Below are 20,936 nucleotides of genomic sequence, written 5' to 3' on the forward strand. Positions count from 1 at the left end.
TTGTCATCTTATTGCTGCTTGAAACATCAGCAACCAAATTCTGATTTCAAATAAAACCTAAATTATCTGTAAAGAAGCCCATCATCAGAAAAATATAATGCTTGGCAAGTGCTCAGCATTTAAGACTGGAAAAACAAAGTCCACTCAGGCAAGTAAAACAAGACAGTAACCTGAGTCTCTCTGGTGTCCTGAGGCCAACCTTAGCATTAAATTGTTACTATGATACTTGTGAGGCTTCTCATCAGACCAGCAATACCCTGCCATACAATTCAGTTTGGCCAGGCACCTCCTTAAGAGGCCAGCTGGGAGCAGCCCTGTGGAAAAGGACTTGGGGGTACTTCTGGACGGAGAACTGAATATGCTCCCAGCCCAGAAAGCCAACAGTATCCTGAGCTGCATGCAAGCAATGTGGGCAGCAGGGCAAGGGAGGGGATTATGTCCCTCCTGAGACCCCACCTGGATCCAGCCTCCTGCTCTGGAGACTCCAACACAAGAATAATGTGGACCTGTTGGAGTGGGTCCAGAGGAGACTGTGAAGATGATCAAAGGGCTGGGGCATCTCTCCTACTGAAGACAGGCTGAGAGAGCTGGAGTTCAGCCTGGAGGACAGAAGGCTCCAGGGAGACCCTGGAGCCGATACAAACTTAGGAACTCTGGGTCCTGGGTTTAGAAATCCCATGGTAGGGAGCTGCATCACAAACCCAACAGGACCCGCTGCCTGCCTCACCATCATCTTAGGCTACAATTTTTAACAATGGGCAGGAGTCTCACTGGGTTTCTGCCAACATAAACGTAGCCACCATGCTCTGAGGCACAGAGCCTGCTGTGGATTCAGTGAGTGCTGCATCAATAAAAGCACCCCTTAAAGCACAAAGATATCAGGAAATCCCAGATTTTCACATTTTGGAAACTGGGGGATGTGTTAAGGATTGCTGTTCTTAGTCATATGCCAGGGCATCTGCTATGAGCTACTGTTAGACACAGGATAAGGGGCAAAATAAAGTTAAGATTGATTACAAAGTTCTTGAGGGAAAAAAGAATCTTAAAGTTCGTAGTCAACTTTCATTATATTATTTTAAAAGATAAAACTCCAAACAACTATTCCACACATCCAGTCTCATGACTTTGAAGCACTAAGACCAGCACTAATGGCTGCTATGACCATTCTAGTGCTTTTATGCAAAATGACATCATCCTGCTTGCAGCTGGCAAGAGGAAGGCACTGCAGCTCCTCAGGAGTGGGCCAAAAGCAGGAGATGCAACCATAGTAGTGCTGACCCTCAGATGTAGCTTTGAGCTACTCTCTGGCACACAACAAGGAGCAGGGCCTCACCCTGTATCTCCTGCACAAAGAGAGCTTCTCCAGCTGCATCTTACTGAAACTGCTGTGGTTCATCTGGCACAGGTAGAAAAGCCTAGACAAAAGCCTGGAGCAGAGGGCTTTGTGACATCTGTAACTGCGTTACCCCAAAGGATTTGAACTCATGGTAATAAAAGCCACAGTGATCCCTAGCAGCACATCTGGAGCTCAGTCATTCCTCAGTAGCAGAAAATCACGCTAATGAAAACTAAATACTGTTCTTTGACTTAAAATGCCATCCAGGGTCCTAAAGCAGATTACAGATGCTGGCTGATGATCTTATTTCACATTAAGCCAGGACAATGGACAGCTGGGGTGGCTCTTCCCATCACCATCACTTCTCCCTCGTGAATGGTGTCAGAGTCCCTCTGGCCATGGTAACTGGGGTAAACGGGCAAGGAGAATATCCACCTTCCATTCTGTGAAGGCTGGATGTGGTCTACATGATGCCCAGGGCACTAGTGATAGTGTGCAGGCCTCCTAAGAGACACACAGATGCTAGGAAGTGACTTTAAGGGTTAGCAGTACACGTGAGGGCATTTGAAGCCCATCAGTGCTTAGATAATGGTGCCTAAAAAATAAAGTCTAATCTTTCAGGATCCATTATCCAAGTTAACCAGAGCATGTGAAGAAATAACATGGGGGTGTACCTGTACTAGTGATTTTGTTTCTGGAAAGTGCTGGTGAATTTGTGATCCATGACCCTGGAGAACTGCTGAAACAGAGGGGACTTCTTTTCAAAAAGGTTCTGATTGTTGAAGACCACATAAGACCGGGCTTGGTATGTTTGTGAGTAAAAAGTACTGGGAAGGCATTAGGCAAAGAGAAATCAGGTATGCAACATACACAAGAAAAAGAAACTCAGCAGAGGTATCTTTGTTTTTCCATCTGAGAAACTGAACACTTGATCTCCTGATGTTTTCTGTGCTCTGCCTTATGGCACAGGTTGACAGAAAGCTTGTTCCTCTGGTCACTGTTAATAAGCACTGATGGGAAAGGAAAGGGGAATGAAGTTATGACAGGTTAATGAGGCTTTTTTGACACGGTTTGCTGGCATGGGGAACTGCATCTCGTAGAGTCTCAGGCTTGCACATTTCACATCTACCAGCCAGTGACTGAGGCTAGAGCTCTAAATGGAGGCTGGAGTTCTGGGACAGGTCTGGCCCCTTGGAACATGATGAAAGCTACACAAGCATTAATTTGATGAGATATTCACGCCCCAGAAACTCTGGGGTTTACTCTGACTATAATCCTTGGACACTTCAGGTGAATACTTATTTCAGCCTACAGAAATGTACCAGGTTAAGAGCGAAACTGACTTGTCCTTTGCCACAGTAACTGAGCAGACGGAAAACTGAAGCAGTGCATTTTCCCATGTGAAGCATATTGCTGCTCACTGTGAGAAAACAGCAGTTTCTCAGGCTGCTTCATTCAGACACAGGTAGGCTCAATGGGCCAGATTTTGCATGTATCTGCTTCCCAAGAGGAGCAAAAAGCACAGCTTAGATCTGTTGTTAAAGAGCTTAGTCATTTCACATATTTTAGGTGAAACAGTAATGAATGGTGGTTTAGGAGGCAGGAAAACACAAAAATTTATCCAGCTGTTCCAGAAAAAGCTTTTCCTCCTAAAATTGCCCAGGGTACCTACACTTTATTTCAAAATATTGGAACTGCTAACTCTGAAGCCTCAGGCACATGCCTCGTTTCATTATTAGGTGGGTACTATGAGACCAGGAGTCCTTTCTACTGACTCTATGGGTCTCCAGCAACAGAAATTTAACATCTGTTTGATATTATTATTCCATTAGAAGATTAAATCTTCTCTCCCTTGGCTTTTTTGTGGGCTTCAACACATTCCACTTCAGTGACAAATGTCCCTTGAGCCAGCAGTACTTTGCAGGGTGGGAGGTACCCTCTGCAGAGGAACTGACAAATGGTTTCCATGAGAAGTTGAAGTACCCTCAGGAAGTAGACAGAATTTTTGCATGAATATCAAGATGAAAAGGAAACCCCCAAATTGCAAGGGATTTGTGGCAAAAAACCAAAAGGTTCCTCCCCAGGTAACTGAATTTTCATATGACATTACCGACTTGCAGCAGCTCATACTCACAGGTTGCCTCAAAAGTGGAAGCAGGCTACAATAAAGCAGCATGTTCTTGACCTTCTGAACAATTTCTGCTTCCTTTTGTAACAGAAGTGAGAGCTCCTACTGGGTTGAATCCAATCATTCCAGTGGAAATTTGAGACCAAATGAACCTGCTTCATATGAGTTTGCCAAAGCCAGGCTGATAGCAGGATTATTCACTAGCCCAGAGTGCATAAGGATCACACTCCTACAATGCTTTAAAGTACACTGGTGGTCAGGATAATAATATAGGGTAATGGCTCCTTCTGCTCTATGATTTCCAAATACTTTACAGATGTGAATGGAGAAGTGCAAAGCAGAATTTTCCAGCCCCACTTTGCTGAGAACTTTCAGGGGCCTTACTGTGTTCAAGGAATTAATCCTGGTTAAGGGAAATAGAAAAGTGGGGACAGAAGCCCCAGGAACTTGATTACCAATACTTGGATGAAAGCATTAGACATGACTTCACAGCCTCCCAAGATAAGAGTTCATTGTTTCATGGTCTTCTCCCTTCAATGTGGAGATTAGCTCATGTAAACTAAACACAGGAAAATAACAGCCAATCCTTACTTTCCAACAGCAAGCATGGAAAAGGCAAATTGTCTTTCGTGGGTGCAATGAGCTTTGCATTTAACACCACAAGCATAAATCTCAGAGCCAAATTTATGATGGCTGAGACCATCATCTGCTTTCTCATTCTGTTGTTCCCATTCTATCATCAACACCAACACTGCAATACCCCCATGGTCTTCTGGCCAGAAAAAAAGCAGGATAGGGTTTTCCTAATTAATAGTGACTACAATGAAAATAAACAAAATCCCCACAAATCAACCCTGATGACCCTTAAATAATTTCTACTTGTCTCTTGTGATTTCCTAGTTGTGTTTTACCAGCTTTCTGGCCTCTAAGATTTCCTTCTCACTAGATAATACACAAAGCATCTAACATAATATTACAGTGTAATCAATGACATTTCAGTCAAGATTCTTTATCAAATATAAAGAGGGTTCAGATGTGACTGGATAGTACTCTGCATTTCTGTCCCTATTTCCTCCACCCACAGCCAGCTGGGCACTCATTCCATGTGTAAACCCATCCTTCTCAGTGGATGGGGAGGTGCTGTGTCAGACACTGCTCATGGTGCCTCCTGCCTCCAGGGAGACAGGGAACTGTGAGGTGATGACACATGTACCACCCGCTCCCTCCCCTTTGTGCAGGAACACACACACACATCCAGCTGCCTGGAGACACACAGGGAGGGTCAAACATAGCTCCTTCACTGGGAAGAAAAGACAGGCAGCAGCTTGGCAATCAGGCAGAAACTGCAGCTCTCTGCTGCTCCTTATCAGTATCATCTGCAGCTTTAGGAAAGGGGAAAAAAGCTGCTTATGAGCTTATAGTTTTCCAAATATTTTTCCTTAACAATTGTCCTCAGGTCCCTTCTTATGATAATCTCCTTGGATCATCATGGAGAGTTTAATACATTTTGTGTTATTTTTCAGAGAGGTGCACAGGGCTGAGGTGGTAGTTCTGCTCTTCCATATTAAACTTCCTAGTACATCATAGACCCTCTATCCCGGTTAGTGAGTATGAATGGAAGTATGCAGCTGGTCTGTCCCACACTTATAATCCTGGCCTTCTCACTCCACAGACTTAAAAACCAGCAGGAAAATTCCTATTTTTGACAAAGCCATAAAGAGGCAGTCTGCAGACTCCACACTGTGTGAAGAAACATGCCATTTCCATTTAGATGATTTCCTTCACAATGGCAAGAGCTAGAAACTTCCTTTCTAAAGTGTAAATAAACCAAAGTTTAGGTTCTAACTATCTGAATGAGGCTCATAAATACATGACAGAGGCCAGACACAGCCCACAGGACAGATGTTTGACACCTCTGGCCTATGTGGATAGGAAATGCTTATAAATAGTCAGTCCCATTTCAGTTGTCTGAAGACAAATATTTTTGACACAGAGTGCTCAAGCATAAAGAGTCATTTACAGACCACCCAGGAGACTTGAATTGAAATGACCTTCCTTTACTTGGATGATCAATTATACTGATGTTTATTTCAGGAGTTGCAACATTTGTTCTTAAATGGAAGCAGCCCAGAGGAGGCATGTATATAACCCCACTTACTTGTTGGTAACTGCCTGCATAAACTCATCAATCAGTTCGTCGTACTGCTTCCCACGAACCCTCTTGTGTTTCAGTCCAATATACAGTGGATCATTCAGGAGAGCCTAGGACAAAAAGCAATTCTGTTGACATCGTCTCTTCTGTTGGATGGACAGAGATTTATGTCCCAGACTACCAAAAAATTTCTGTCTGATGTAGTCATGTTACTTTATTTTGCCAGCTCACACGTCTCCTCCCAAGCAGGAAGTGTTTCCGTAGGAAGCTATGGCCTATCTTTTAGCATAAATAAAGTCAGAGGATGCAACAGTTCTTGACTGCCATAGGAAATGGAGCTCTGCATCCCCAGATCAGCTCTATCAAAGGCTCTCTGCCAAAGTGCCTCACTCCTAGTGAATAAAACTGACACTGTGTGGGTGTTTATTGTGCATTCAGTTCTTAATTTTGCACAGAGGGCAGGACAGCTGTTGATCACAAACAGTGCTTTGTGTAATGAAGATCACCTGATGTAACTTGAAATGATGTGTCATTTAGGCCTTTTAGGTGACAGCACAGCAGTGACCTCAATCAGTGATCAGATGGCAGAATGTTTCCAAGACCTGCACCTGCCTAGCACTCACCTCAGTTATCTGGCAAGTATAAAGTCAAGGTATTTTCATACAACAGATTAATTTATATTTTAGTTCCCAAGAGGAACATAAAATCAAGCCATTCCTCCAACCAGTCCAGCAGATGTTAAATCAACAGCCATAAGCACCTAAAAAGGATGGGGTCAGCATGGCAATTACAGGACAAACACTGGCAGGACACAGGTGGGCCAACACCTCTGAGAGTTACTGCAAAGGAACTCCCCTTCCATTTTCAGGAACTGAACTATCCATGAGGGGATGATGAGCCATCTCAAACTTATTGTCCTGCAGCCATATAGCCCTAAATATTGGCAGGTATGCTAATATCAGATTTGTTTTTACAGCCACAGCTGTTTTCCCTTAGAAGGAAAGGTGAAAGAGGTTTTCCTGTGAGTTTGATACATTAGGGCTCTGCAGGGCCACCAAACAGAAAGGAGACCCATTTGCATAGCTCCTGCAGTGCCATGTGCTCCCTGTTCATGGAGTGCAAAATTCTGCCACAGACAAGCTAAGAAATGCCAAGCTCTGAAAAGAGATTGATTTGCTGAAAGTGTATACAAAGTATTATGGACTGTCAGAAGGAGAAGCTGGCAACTGATGTTAAAAATATAATAAAAAGGCTGTATTTACTGAGTTCTACCTGAGGTTCATGTGTTAGCAACACAGTCACCAGGTGTTAATGGGCAGAGATGAACAGGATGAATGCCTGTAAGAGGTATCTTATTTATGCACTGATAAATGAGTTTACTTATGGGGCAGGATACTCCTAGAATGTGCTTGGGGTTCAGTTAATCTGGGTTTATGTACAAGAGAAAGCAAGGAATTTCCATCACAGAGAAGTTCCTAAATGCATAAATTACATCTAATTTTGGGCAGAAGAAAAAGAGTCCAAGACTGATCCTCTAAGTCCCCTTTTCTGATGACATTTGACCCTTGCAGAGGCCTAAAAATCATTGGTGCCACTTTGGATTTTAGTGTCCCCTGTCTGCTGAGACAGAAACAAGACGGAAATACACCATCAGATGCTTTTCATGGGAAGGGCACTTTTACCCAGGTCCCTCTGGGATAAGCTCCAGCTAGGAGGCTCACAGCACTGGTAGCATGCAGATTAGCATGGAGAATAAGGAAGAGATGGATGATCCAAAGTCAAGTACAATGTTCTATTGACTGGAGACTGCAGGAGGTGAGAGACTGAGACTTAATTCCCGCTTTAGCCTCAGAGGGTCCAAATTCAGAGTTCTCCCTTTTCAGGAAAGGCCATGAATCAGGCTGAGATGAGCACACCCTGTATTCCACAAGTCTCTGACAGGCTGCTATGCTGAAGGGGTAACAAAATCCTGGGTCCAGAGACCAAAGACGTAATTGAGATTCTCAGAAGTCATCTATGGGCACTGATTTTGCATTCTCTCATTCTTTTCAAGGGTCCAGTGTGAGAGGCTTGGGGCAGGACTGAAAGGGGTGCAGAAAATCTAGCTGTCCAGTGAGCATCAGCATGACTGAAAATGTCAGCAATAATTCGTCTTCATACACAAACTCAAAGCTCTTACACCCCAGATTTTTTATGTCCCTCAAGAAATGTGTTTGGTTTACACGGGGTCATGTGAAGCACAAGTACATTTTACAAAAATGGACAAACCCAGGCCATCACAAATCGCTATATGATATTAATTTTAAAAAGACATCCTCACAGATGTCCATTCTGGCATTGTTGAAATGTTTCACTTTGGCCTTTCTAAGCCAGAGTCATAAGGCAAAAATCTGCAAACAGATGGAGTCCTCTTGCTTGGTTATCATGTGGAGTAACATGTGCAATCTAACAAAACAGTGAAATTAATCATTCCCAAACCACTCACCAGGGACTCTCCATTTCTGGAATATAGAAATCTCTACACAGATATGAATATCTGCCTGTTCCCTCACAATTACCAGAGGAAGAATCATTCTGGGACTTCCTGTAAGAAGCCTGTCCACTCACCTTGCCATGCTGAAAGGTGGAGCTGAGCTTTCAGCTCCAGCTGGTAACTGAGACTCTGAGTCTTCTCACTGGGGACCATGAGTCTATTTCATATATATTTCAGTTCCCCATAAGAACAAAAATTTCTCATGCATGAAACAGGAATTAAACCGTCCCACTTTCCTGCAGGGCTGGTCTAGCCACCATCTCATCTCGGATGTCTCCAGCTTTGTCTCCACATTTAGACACCTGGCCTCAGTTAAGCGCTAATCTTGATTCTTTCTCCCCTGTGTCCAATTTATCTTACCTCGTTGTCTGTGCCAACATCCAGTAGGACAGGGAGACATTGTTGTGGGTTAACTCCACCACAAGCTGTGTACAAAGCAAGTTTTCCAACTGGGATACCCATGCCGTAACTTCCTAGGTCTCCTAAACCAAGAATCCTCTCTCCATCTGTCACCACAATAGCCTAGAAGGATCAAAAGAGACTGTTGTATGGGGCTGCCAAGGCTCTAGAAGCAAAACCAGTTCCACTCTTTCCACACTGATGCCACTTTGCAGATGCACTGTTGTATTACGACACAAAATAACTCACGCATTCACTTAAGATGTAAAAGAAGGAAAAGAGGAAGTTTTATTTCTGACTTTGCAATATATAGAATTCTAGAAGTGACAGTGGATTGGAGGGTGAAATTGCCACCTCTCCAACCACACTGGTCAAACTAACAGTTTATCAATTCTCTCTTCTCACAAAGAAGAACATAAAACAATCATTATTTACATGAACAGTCTGTGAGAACTCTAGTAGAAATATGTAAATATTAGAAGACATATAAAACTTTTAAAAGAACTTTAAAACTTTTAAAATAACAGGGTGACACACTGTGAAATGGATATTTGCTCCTTGTCTATGACAGCATGTTAATTAGCTGTTAGCAACAGGATGCTGCTCACTCTTGGGGGTAGGTGAAAGTGTGGTTAACAGGTAGTACCTCACACTGTGGTACAACAGCAACTCTGCTAGAGAATATTTCCATTCACTGTAGCAGAGCCCAAGCAGCATGGCTTTTTTTTTTTTTTTTTTTTTTTTTTGCATCCCCATCTGTACTACAAGAAATATTACAAATGAGATCTAGCCTTGATTTTTTTCTTCTTTTTTTCTAGAAGAATAAAGTGTGCTTAGGAACTGCATCTGTAGAAGAAACCTATTTCTGTGTCCTTCTTTATTCAACATAAACTATACAAATATTTGAACTTTTTGCTATTTTCTTTTCCTTTTGAGTCAATGTGAAGTGTTAGCAATGAGAAAGTCTCTTTTTGGGTGGGCTCCATCTGGTTTTGGGTGTGCGCTCACTTCTTTACCACACCCAGAGGATGCAGTTGGGATTGAAAGGCAGTAATGGGAATAGGGAAAGCAGCAAGCATATGCACTGCTACAGGTTTATCCTGAAATTGAGTTAAATTGAGTTAATATTCCAACTATGCAGAGAATATTAAACCAAAATTAAGTTCTAATGAATCAAAATATTTCTTTGGAGCACTGATCCCCTTTCATCCAAGTAAGTGTTCTCAGGCAAACCTAAAAACCTTTCAATAGCATTTAGATATCCATAAGAGAGAGAAAAATTCTTCAGCCTAGGATGTGCTGCAGCACTTGATATATAGTTACCAATGCTCCTCAAGACAACACTGACAAATGAATCAGAACAGAAAATACATCATGGGAGAAATGCATTGCCATTTGTAAGAGCAGGGGAACTGGATTCACCTTTGTTTGTGGCTCTTTGGATTTGAAAAACACCCCAAAAAAGGGCACAGTCTTTGTGAGCACCTGATATACAAGGACATTAATGTTTTTATTCACTCATGTTCATATGATCAGAACTCTACAAATAGGACATTAATCTCTGGCTGAGCAGGGCAGATCCTTCTACCTGAATGTAGGAGGTTACAGGTTTAACAGTTAGGAACCTGTTTTCTACTTCCATCTGTGATACAAATTTTCTTGATGACTCTGGTGAAGTCACCATATAAAGGTTAGTGTGCAGTTTATGACAGCCATCTAAATGGTTTCTAAACACATTTGACATCTGATGGGGAGAGACAGAAACCTCCAGAGGGCATCCCCTCTCTCCAGCAGCTGTTTTGAGAACAGATGAATGGGTTATTTCTCTTTGAAAAGCTCAGTTCCCTCTTCATTGGCACTGCAGAAGTACTTACAATATGAGATAGGCACTAAATCCCCAGGCAGCCGATATTAACTGAGGCGACTCTGGACCACAGGCTGTGCCCAGTTAACCAGTCCAGGTTTGCAATCCTTAGCAGCAGGCATGTGGCCCAGCAGAGTGATCCAGAGTGCTAAGCTGATCTCCAAGCTGCCAAGGCAATGCAGAGAGGCAAGTGCTGCTGTTGGAATTCCCAGTTCTCTCCACTGATTGCACGAGGTCAGCCTTGATGAACTCTACATTGAACTTTACAGGATACTCTACATTGAGTGAACCAACAGAAAACACTCCATGGGAAGAATTTTTAACAGCCCTGTACAGCAGTAATCCTGCTGGGGATTCTAGGACAGGCATCCCACATAAAGAGGAAGGAATGAAGGGAGGCAAGGCAAGATGGAAGGCCAGTGCAGTAGCTTGCATGGCAGCACACTTGGAATAAAATACATATTTCTTCACCATCCTCACTTTGAGTGGCTTGAATTCATAGCTGCCAGGATGACACCCATCCTTTATGATTCTTTGCATTTGTTTTGCTTTAGCTGGGCCATTGTGAAGGAAAGAGTACAAGACTAAGGAACCAGAGAGAAAATTGTAAAGGGAAGGCACTTCTGAGGATGGCCAGCATTTCATCCAATATTTCTTCATGTCAGGATTCATTAGCCATCTTGGAAGAGACACAAACCCCCCACATTCCCACATAAGTATGACCAGAAATGGTTTCTTCTCACCTGTTGGCTTCTGGTACCATGATTCTTTCAAGGCAGCCCAACTTTTGACAGGAGGATTGAAGGTGTGGCTCATTAGAGCTTGGCTGAAGCTTTGCTAAGCTAAGCACGGCACCAGCACCCTTCCAGCCCTTCCAGGCAGAGGTTTCGCCCAAATTTCCCATTTCTACAGTAAGCATTGTTGCCATGAAGCCCTAATGAGCCAAATCTAATGAGCAAAATGTGGGCAGCATCTCCAGGTATTTTTGCACTGTCTTTAGTGGGTGGTGTTCAATGGTAGGGAGTGTTCAGCCTTTAAAAAGAAAAACAAAACTGGGTCCCTCCAGGGACTTAGATGCAGTCCAGGTGCCTCCCTACTTATCTCAAAATCTTGAGTGTTCCAGTGACTACCAGTTCAGACATGAAGAATGCTGTGCACAAAGACACAGGGAACCATGTGGTCCATAACAAACGAGGCTGCTAAAATGAGCTGCCTTTGTAGTCTGGTAAACCTGGAAAGTAGATAGTCGGAATCTCTTTCATGGACCATTGCCCTTCTTATGGTCTGTTTTGGGTGCCAGAGGGGCTGTTTCAACAACAGCCTCTAATCTTTCTGTGCCAGTTTCCCCATCTGCAAAAACATTTCTATTAGCCATAATGAATTCTGCTCACAGTTCTGAGTCGGAAACAAATGGAAATACTGAGTTTGTTGGACAGAACAAGGACAAAATACCTAACCTGCCTCTCTTCTCCATGGTTCCAAACACAAGTTTGTATGACTGTGATCACTTTTTCTGAAAATATGTTAAATTTCCATTTTTTTTCCCTTTGGAAATGGAAAATGCTTGCAAGATTTTCTCAGTTGCCAAATCTTTGTTCTTGGAAGAAGCAGATGATTGACAGGGGACCAAAACTCTGTCAATATCCATGGAAATTCCCAGGAAGATGTACTTTCAGACTGATAGAATAAGGTGAGGTGACTGGCAAGACCTGTCTTAAGTGCTGACTTCATTTCATGCCAGGGACTTGCCCAGCCCCGAGCTCTAGTGAAAAACACTTAACAAGAACACTTTTTGGGTGGGGTGTCAGTAATATTTTCAGCTGCTGGATATCAAATTTGATTTGCAGAGTTGCCAGTGTTCTCGATGCTGCATGACTCACTGGATTTGGGAAGGAGTCCCACAGTCATGATAATTACAGAGATATCTTAAAGCGCTTTGGTAAAAGTTAACCACATAATTCTTCAATACACATATCTTGCTTTTTCACTATGGTCCCTATTCTGTGCAAATTTATTATCATGCACATTTTTTTTTCATTGACCAAGATCCTGCTACCTGTGAAAGAGAGAAAAAGTTGTTCTTGACTGCATGCATACATGATAAAGTCTTTGAACTCCCAGCTTGACTGGCAATTGAAACTGAAGTTCAGCCTGAAAATTGGCTTAGGAAGAAAAGCATTCTTTGCTTGTCCTTTTAAACAGCCAGTTCTGTAAATGATGCCAAGCAGTTCCACTAAATATCCCATTTTGCACCAAACTGCCTGTAATTTCCCAGTCCACAGAAGACATAGCACATACCTTAACATTTTCTTCAGGCCAAGAGTTTAGCATTGTTGCAATGTGGCCTCTGTCATGGATGGTGATAAACAATCCCCTAAGAAAGAAGAAAAGGAAAGGAGAAGAAAAATAAGCCTTGTAATAAAACGAGTAAATCCAAGATAGAAGGAAACAGGTGGACTTGAAAATGGAGGGATGTAAACTGCTGAGTACAAAACCAGGCAACTCACTGATACAAAAATGAGACCTCAAGGGACTGCTAATAGCAAGGTAAATTCTTATTTTCAAACCAAAATTCTCAATGTCCTTAATGGCAACTTCATTCATCAGCCACCAGTGTTGCATATTTAACACTTGTGAAACATCTTTGCTTCAAGGAGCAAACTCTGCCTTAGTGCAGAAGTGTTTTCTAGTTAAAACAATTTTGATACATGCAGTGGAGTCTGATGGTTTTGCCATAAGCCTTGTTACTCATTCTTTCCTGAGGAGCTTAAGGATCCTGGCCATCCAGACAAGACAGTGAAAGCATTATCCTTTTCACCCAGCTACCAGGGTCAATGATGGGGTGGCTACTCCAGAGCTTCATGTTTTGGGTCACCTCTCTAGTCCACAGAACTCCAATCCAACTGGATCAGAATCTGCCATGACATTTGCTTTGATCAAGCCAAACCTGCTCTTGTGACAGTGTTTCTTTTTTCCCCACAAACATCTGATCCCAGTTTTTGACATTTACCAAGTGAAAATCATGAAAAATTACGAGAAGTGAAACAGAAAATTAAATGTTTGGATGTAACTTCAGTGTGAAGTGTTTATATGGACAATAACATAGCTGATTGCACTAAGTTTGATCACTTCCCAATGCAAAGGTCTTCAGGGTTTAAACAAAAGTGCCTTCATTTTAAATAAAATCAGGATCTGGAAGAGATCATTTTTGAAACATGTTTTAGATTTGTGGCTTATTTTTTTTGCCTCTCTGCTGTTTCTATCAAAAAGAGTATCTGTAGCAGGGATTCTTTCAATACCCAGGACAGTATTATTTACATTGACTGATCTCTGCTCTGATACTCTGGGATTTTGCTGAAGTTCCTTTTAGGCTGCACTAACCCCAAAGGAAGCAACCTGTCCTCTATACCTATATCAGGGAAAATTGCTTACATTGCTCACAGTGCTGCCTAATCAGTGCAAATCAAGGGCTCTAACTTGAGGAGTGCCCTTGGCAGAAGGATGCAGCCATTCTCCTTGCCTAGTTATCGGCTCACAAGAGCAGGAGTTGTGCCAGCAATTAGTAACAGTTGGAAAAAAGGAGAGATGCATTTTTGTTGCTTACATCTCTCAACTATTGCTCAGCCCCAGAAAGTTCAGATCCGGTCATGGTTTGGGCTTCTAATGTGAAACATTAGGGAGAAGAAGCTTGAAAACAACTTCCATTGTAAGGCCATATGAGTGATGGATAATCAAACATAATTGGGCTACTCACTCTGGCAAGGACATATCTCACATGACTCTTCTAGGGGACAGATATCTTCCCACAGTCAACTGTGGGATTCCTAATGAAAATGCCCTTTACTTAGAAAAGAAAAAAAAACAAAAGTGCTGACTTCAACACTGATCAAGTCGCAATCACACAGACAGATCAGAAAGGCAAAAAAGGAAAATAACATTTCATTTATTCAGTGTAATTCTTTAACACTGTGCCAATAACCAATGAACTAATCACATACACATGGCTTGCCTCAAAGGCAGTATTCACAGATGTCAATCTTCATAAAAAGGGAGTACTGTACTGCTGCCATCTGTGTTTAGAAAGCAGTTATTAACTGGGAATTAAAAGTGCAAATTAGTAACATCACTGCATATATTTCAGGTTGTGATATGCTTTTAGGAAGAATGCTATTGTTTGAAGGTAATATTTTCCATACACAATGAAGACATCTATTAAGTGTCTAGACGTGTGCCTCATACACTCACATCTCTTCAGTCCTGAAGGGAGTCCACCACCTATTTAACCTTTGAAAAACATCCTGAGCTCACAGCAGAAGCTAAACCCATCTGTCTACCCACTGCTGGTTGTGCAGCTTGATGGAACTGAGAGTTGTTTCATATAAATGTGGAGAGGGCAGCTACCCAAAGCCCCTTGACTCTGACCCTTGAACTGGGAGGGCAGCAGGCTGGTCTTCAATCCCTGCTCGGGATTTGCCAGCAGAGAGTGTTCAGCTTGGGTTTTCCAAAATCTGATGACTGTTCTCACTATGCTCCTTGGGAATAGGACTCTCACAGCTTTCATCGGATTGGCTTGGCTTAGATAGCCTGGTTGGTGACTGAGAACCAAGCATGGAAGAGACAGCCCTCCAGAATTTGTGTTTTCTTCCCTAATATTATGTATTTGACGCTAATTGCTCCTTACTTTACTTCAGGCAAAATCAGATGGCTTATTTTAGACTAACACTTTAATGGCACTACCAGCTTTGCAAGGGAAACCATCAGGAGGAGCAGAAATGGTGATCCATGGGGAAAAGTGGGGAAAGCGACCTTTCTCAGTGACACATGAGGAAGTGGGCATGTATCTAAGCGAGCCTCGTATTTCACTAATGCTGAATCCGAGACCCAAGGGCCCAGATCCAATAAAACACCTAAATTTCCAATGCCTTTAGGCAACCAGCTGAAGCAAGTCCCTGAATCTGGTTGAGGCTCTGTGGCCTCTCATTAGGTGTCAAGCATTCAGAAGGGGATCCTGGTGAGATGGAAATCCCTTTGCAGATGGAATATGCAATGACCAATTCTGACAGGCATTTGAGCAAATCCCTGCTTTTTTTGAGATGCAAAGGGAAACAGACACATCAGGCTTTAGACCTGGGGATCACAGGTATGTCCTCATTTTGTATGATCCCCAGGAGAGTTGTGTTCTCCCTCCTGACAACACCTTACCCACAGAGCTGAGCTGGCCAATTAGTTAAATAAACATGCTCCAAACTGGCAGAAGGTTTATCTGTCCAAAAATCCCTTCTGCAAGGCAGGCAAAAAGAATAGACAAGTTCCACAAACTGAGCTCAGCAAAAGCTTTGCTGATGAGTGAACAGAGAAGAGTAGCAGCCAGGCTTGTCCCAAGGACGCACAAACACTTTACTGTGAGGGTGGTGAAGCACTTGAACTAAAGGTTACCCAGAGAAACTGTGGATGAACCTTCCCTGGAGGTATTCAAGGCCAGGTTGGATAGCCTCAAGCAAGGTCTAGTGGAATGTGTCCCTGTCTTGTGCAGTAAAATGTCTGACAAAAGGTTTGATTGTGATAGAAAAAGAGACAAAGTTGTTGTGGATTGAAGTGACATTCTTAGGTACGTGCTGTCTCTGCCTACCATTCAAACTGTACTGCATTGTTTCCCTTTCAGTCTTGAGGCAGAGATTAGTTTTCTAACGTGTCCTTTAAGGCAGCAGAAAAGCTGGTAAGGTAGAAGTGTCTGTTTACCATTACTTTTGACATATGTGTCTGTGATTAACCCAGAATGCTTTGAGGAAAAAAAAATTATATTCCATGAAGATATACCAGTTTGAAAAAGAAATGCTGAAAATTTATAATTTTTATATGATCTCTCATCATTTCCAACCCGAACTATTCTATGATTCCATGATTATAGGAGAGGTAAGAGGAAAAAAATCTTATTTGTGCCTTTGAGAACAGCAAGGTAGAGCTCTAAATACTAAGAGGAGCAGAATGGCCTACGTGGACCAGTAGTAAATAAGAAACATTCAAGTGGCAACAAAATCAATTAACCTGATTTTTTTCTGTGGAAAAGATGCAGCCTAAGTCTTCTGAAGGAGAAATGAAATCTCAGCAACCTTTATCATCTTTATTTTGCCTTTATCATTACATCTGCTCCAACTCACTTGGGATTACAGTTGATAAATTGCTTTAGAGAAACAAAAATAAATTAAGCAGTTTTCCTTGCATCTCCTTGGCACTCAATAACAAGGATTCAATTAAAATGTAAAGTTAAAAATGTAAGTAATTTTGATCAAGTCACGTAACACAGGCATGGTGTGGGGCAGAGATACAATGTTTTTCCAGACCAGAAAACTCACCTGTGCCTAGGAACCTGCCATTCTACATGGGTTTAGTCATGCATGGGGACAAAATTACAAGAACTAGAGCTTAGTAAAAATTAACTACCTCAGCAATTTCAATCCAGAATGTAGATGCTGTACCATTATTTCTGGTTAAATAGTAACCTTCAGAGAGCTGTTAGCTTCGTGGGGGTAATTAAAAGTGGGGAGTACTTCAGCGTGCATTCATTAGGGTTTCAGAGCTGCAGTCTCATATCCAGTCCATTAACGTCACAGGTTTCACTACAGCTGCCTTTGGTTAAGGGAGAAGTCAGACTAGATTTTATTGTGCCACTGAGCATGTCTGTAAGAGTCCAGGAAACTTCAAGGAGAGTTACAGCTTCTTAATTTGTCACTGAGGCAATATTTCTGTCTGGTCGAGTCAAACTGCCTGAACTGGACTGCAGGATCTAGCAAACTGCAGGTCACTGCAGAATCCATCAAAGGCCTTGAGTACATTCACCCACAAGACCTCTTCTCATCCCTGAGCCAAGGCCCTTATCTTTTATTTTCTGGTTTTATCCTGACTGAGTTCATGGCAGTACTCCAGGACTTAAAAAACTACACAGTGTACCATGTCAGCCATAAGAAGAATCCTGCCCTGAACCCCAGTACTGGTTAGATCTTGGCCACCCTGATGGCATTCTGGAAGTCCCACAATGACAATTCCTTAACTACAAGGGAAATTATGGAAAAAGTTCAGAGACAAAGAAAACATGGCACATTTGATACCTAGAGGAAGTGGTACTAGATACTCGTGATGGCTTTTTGGAGTAACATTTATATTTCTTACAAGGACATGTAGTGATAGGATAAGAGATAATAGCTCTTTCAAACTGGAAGAGGGCAGGTTTAGATTAGATATTAGAAAGAAGTTCTTTAATGTGAGGATAGAGAGGCACTGCAACATGTTGCCCAGAGAGTTTGGGGTCTTGCCATCCCTAGAAGTGTTCAAGGCCAGGCTGGATGGGGCTTTGAGCAATCTGACCTAGTGGAAGGTGTCCCTGCTCATGGCAGGGAGGTTGAAACTAGATAATCAGTAAGGACCCTTTTAACCCAAACCATTCCATGATTCTATGATTCTTTTAGACATGTGAGAAGGAATTGGTTTTAACATGTCTCAGATATTAGAAAAAAGAAATATCCATTAATCCTGTAATTCAATAGGAAGTTACTTCTTTTAAAAAAGCTAAGTAGTGTTCCCTTTTCTGACAGTCCTGGTTAGCAATGCTGACTTGTCAGCTATTTCCCATTAGAAACAACAGTGGAGCCAGCAGTGCTGTCTCTAAAGAGCTATTGTTTGTTTACAGAGAATGTTCATTCCCCAAAGCTCAGAGGGGAGTGAAAAACATTATGCAATCTGTCCTCACAGCTCTAAATCTCTCCTCACTTCCCTCCTACCCAGAAGTCTCTCCCTCTCCTAATGGCTTTTCCTTGGCAGCTACCAATGTTCCTGTGGCTGTTTGCAACCCTTCTGGTGTAGTCTTGCCCCACTGCTGCCTCTGAGGTGAAATCAAACAGAAATCCACTGCAATCAATGACTTTGCTTCATCAAGCTCCATGTAAAACCTCTGGCCATGGCTGTGCTCTTCTTCCAGTCTTGTCCTGTGCTGTGGGTTTGGGCAGCATTCCTATGACTTCAGTTACCTGTTTACATCTATAAAATTAATGGCCTTTTTACACTTATCATATATTAGTGATATATATTTTACTCAGCAATTATACCCACCAGTATTCACATCACACTGCTCAAAAGCCAGAAAATAGCAGAACAAATGATGGCACTGGATCACTGATACATATACTAGCATGAAGCACATCGCTCCTTGATTCGCCTGAACTTCCCTGACAGGCTGAGACTAAAGATGCTTGCATATTTATGATCCATGGAGGAAAAGAGAAACCACCAGAACAATGTCAAAAGCTCCTAAGTTGATAGGAGTTGAAAAACACAACCCCTCCCACTCAACTATTGCAGCTTCATCCTTCTCACTCACATCTCCAAAGGCCTTCTCTCTGAAGAATAAGATACTCAGTATTTGCCCAGTGTTATCCAGTATTTGCTGACATGCAATGGTCAGGTTTTCTCAGGGTTTGGTATACAGCAGGAAGAACAAAAATAACCCAAAAAAACCCCAAACAAACAAACAAAAAAACCCACCAAAAAACCCAAAACAAAACAAAACACCAAAACAAACAAACAAACAAAAAAAACAACAACAAAAAAAAACTCAGCTGAAAATTCCACATGCTTTCTGCACAGATATCAGCCTTGTTTATTCAGAAAGGAAGTGTCTTCTTTAATGGTTTTGCCTTATATAATTCCTTGTTCCTGAGAAGAGGAACTGATGGAGGGAAGATTAAAATGGTAGCTAAGGCCTCTAATTCTCCAGATACTTCTCAGACAGCGAAGGAAGGGTCCTTCCAAGGAGTCTGGCTCCTTGCACGTGTGCTGCCATACCAGTTCAGTGAACTGCAAGACTAAAGGTAACAAAACTCAAGCTTTGTTTTATTTTCTTTGCACTTACAACCTTTGAATCTGGGTGCCATGAGGAGAACTTGCCCTACAAGTGAGGAGATGATAAAAATGACCATGTAAGCTAACGTTAAGGAAATGCACATATTCCCAATACTTATATCAGACAAGCAGGCATCATGAGCAAGTGTTTTTATGTGGATAGGAATGGCTCATTCTTGGAATACTAATAAAGGTTAAGTGTCTTACTGAAGGTGATGAAATTCTACTCACATAAAAGTCCTTGAGTGTTTTAACTTAATTCAGCCTGGATTTCCCTTAGAAGACATAGGAAGTCTTGGGAAATCATTGCTTAAAATGGGAAATCATTGCTTAAAAAAAGCAACAAACAGATGAGTCAGATCTTTGCCAGCATCCCAGCGTGCACCAGGCTGCTGTTAGACAGTCATGAGAAAGTTGTGAGACAGCAGCCAGAAACCTACAGTGAGTTATAAGGTTAGACAGAAAATGGCTCTGACAGGCATGGCACAACCTGACCTCTGCAGTGATCACAGCCATTCCTTACACAAAAGCATGATGCTCTCAGAAAATCTAGAGCAAGACCGTCTCAGAGTAACATTGAAAGCCACATGTCAAATTTGTTTTCACACTGAGGAAATGAAAAACCAAGCTGGCTTGTCACGGTGGAGGGATGCTGACTGCTGCTGCACGCCACTCTGTGCTCTTTGCAGTCTGGCTGAATTCTGCCCCAAGCCCAGCTGACTGGTAGGCATTTTGGCTGCCCAAGGATGCAAAAGGGACACATGAAAGAGAGGGATCAGCTGATGGGCTTGGCTTTTGTTGCGTACTAACCACAGAAAACTCTCACTGCTGTGCCAGAGGAACAGGCTGGAGGTGCCACTCTATAAGGCCAGTCTGTACTAGAGATGAAATAAAATGTGGTTACAGTAAGGGCCTACATTTGGTTTATTTTCACTTTCAAAACCATATACAAAATTGACAGGTTGAGCAATATGAGCCTTTAGGGACATTTCCACCAGCTGCACCCTCACTGTTGACTTTTTTTGGTTCTAGTCTCTGCCAGAACAGGACAAAAGGCTTCAGAACAACAAAATAAACTTTGAAATTGCTTGGCTGTTTTAGGGAGCTTGAGATTACAAATGCCTTTGGGCTACAGACTTTGGAGAGAAACTATGTGCTAGCATGCACTGATTTGTCTAAATACAGTACATTTAATCATAAAATTGGACAAAAGTCTCTTTGATCATTCATCAGCTGGTTTTTTTTCAAGGTTTTTAAAAAGGCCAGGAAATTTTCATTGTTTTAGATAATTTTCTTTGTAAATTGTAGGCTGCTGACCAGTACCCTGAGGTAATGAAAAAATAATAGAAACCAAGCACAATCAACTATTAGTGAAAGCTATACAGAGACTTATAAGGCAATATATCTATAATTTATATACAGTAAGAGATTTAATTTCAGATGATCTGCAACACAAATAATTTCATTACTACTATAAATGTCCTTAACGTTATCACCATATATTTTAGGTAGGAAACCAAAATTCTGTATTGAAGCCAGAAGTTGCAGGCTCCAAGGTACAATAATGAAAGATTCACTATCCACACAACCCCCCTAAACCCACACTGGGAAATCTCCATGATCCCAAGGTAT

At 42.0% G+C, this 20,936-nt stretch overlaps 1 protein-coding gene across 1 annotated transcript in view; it reads right to left on the reverse strand.

The window, feature by feature from the left end:
• ME3 (malic enzyme 3) overlaps positions 1 to 20,936 on the reverse strand; it is a 117,551-nt gene that overhangs the window by 22,418 nt on the left and 74,197 nt on the right. The window contains exons 4-6 of the mRNA XM_077781325.1: positions 12,711 to 12,786; positions 8,510 to 8,671; positions 5,623 to 5,726 (exon numbers count right to left, since the gene is read on the reverse strand). Coding sequence (XP_077637451.1) covers positions 5,623 to 5,726; positions 8,510 to 8,671; positions 12,711 to 12,786 — 342 coding nt within the window. The remainder of the gene's footprint in view (positions 1 to 5,622; positions 5,727 to 8,509; positions 8,672 to 12,710; positions 12,787 to 20,936) is intronic.

Source organism: Lonchura striata, chromosome 2 (genome assembly GCF_046129695.1).
Source record: "Lonchura striata isolate bLonStr1 chromosome 2, bLonStr1.mat, whole genome shotgun sequence".
In the NCBI taxonomy this organism is placed as follows: domain Eukaryota; kingdom Metazoa; phylum Chordata; class Aves; order Passeriformes; family Estrildidae; genus Lonchura; species Lonchura striata.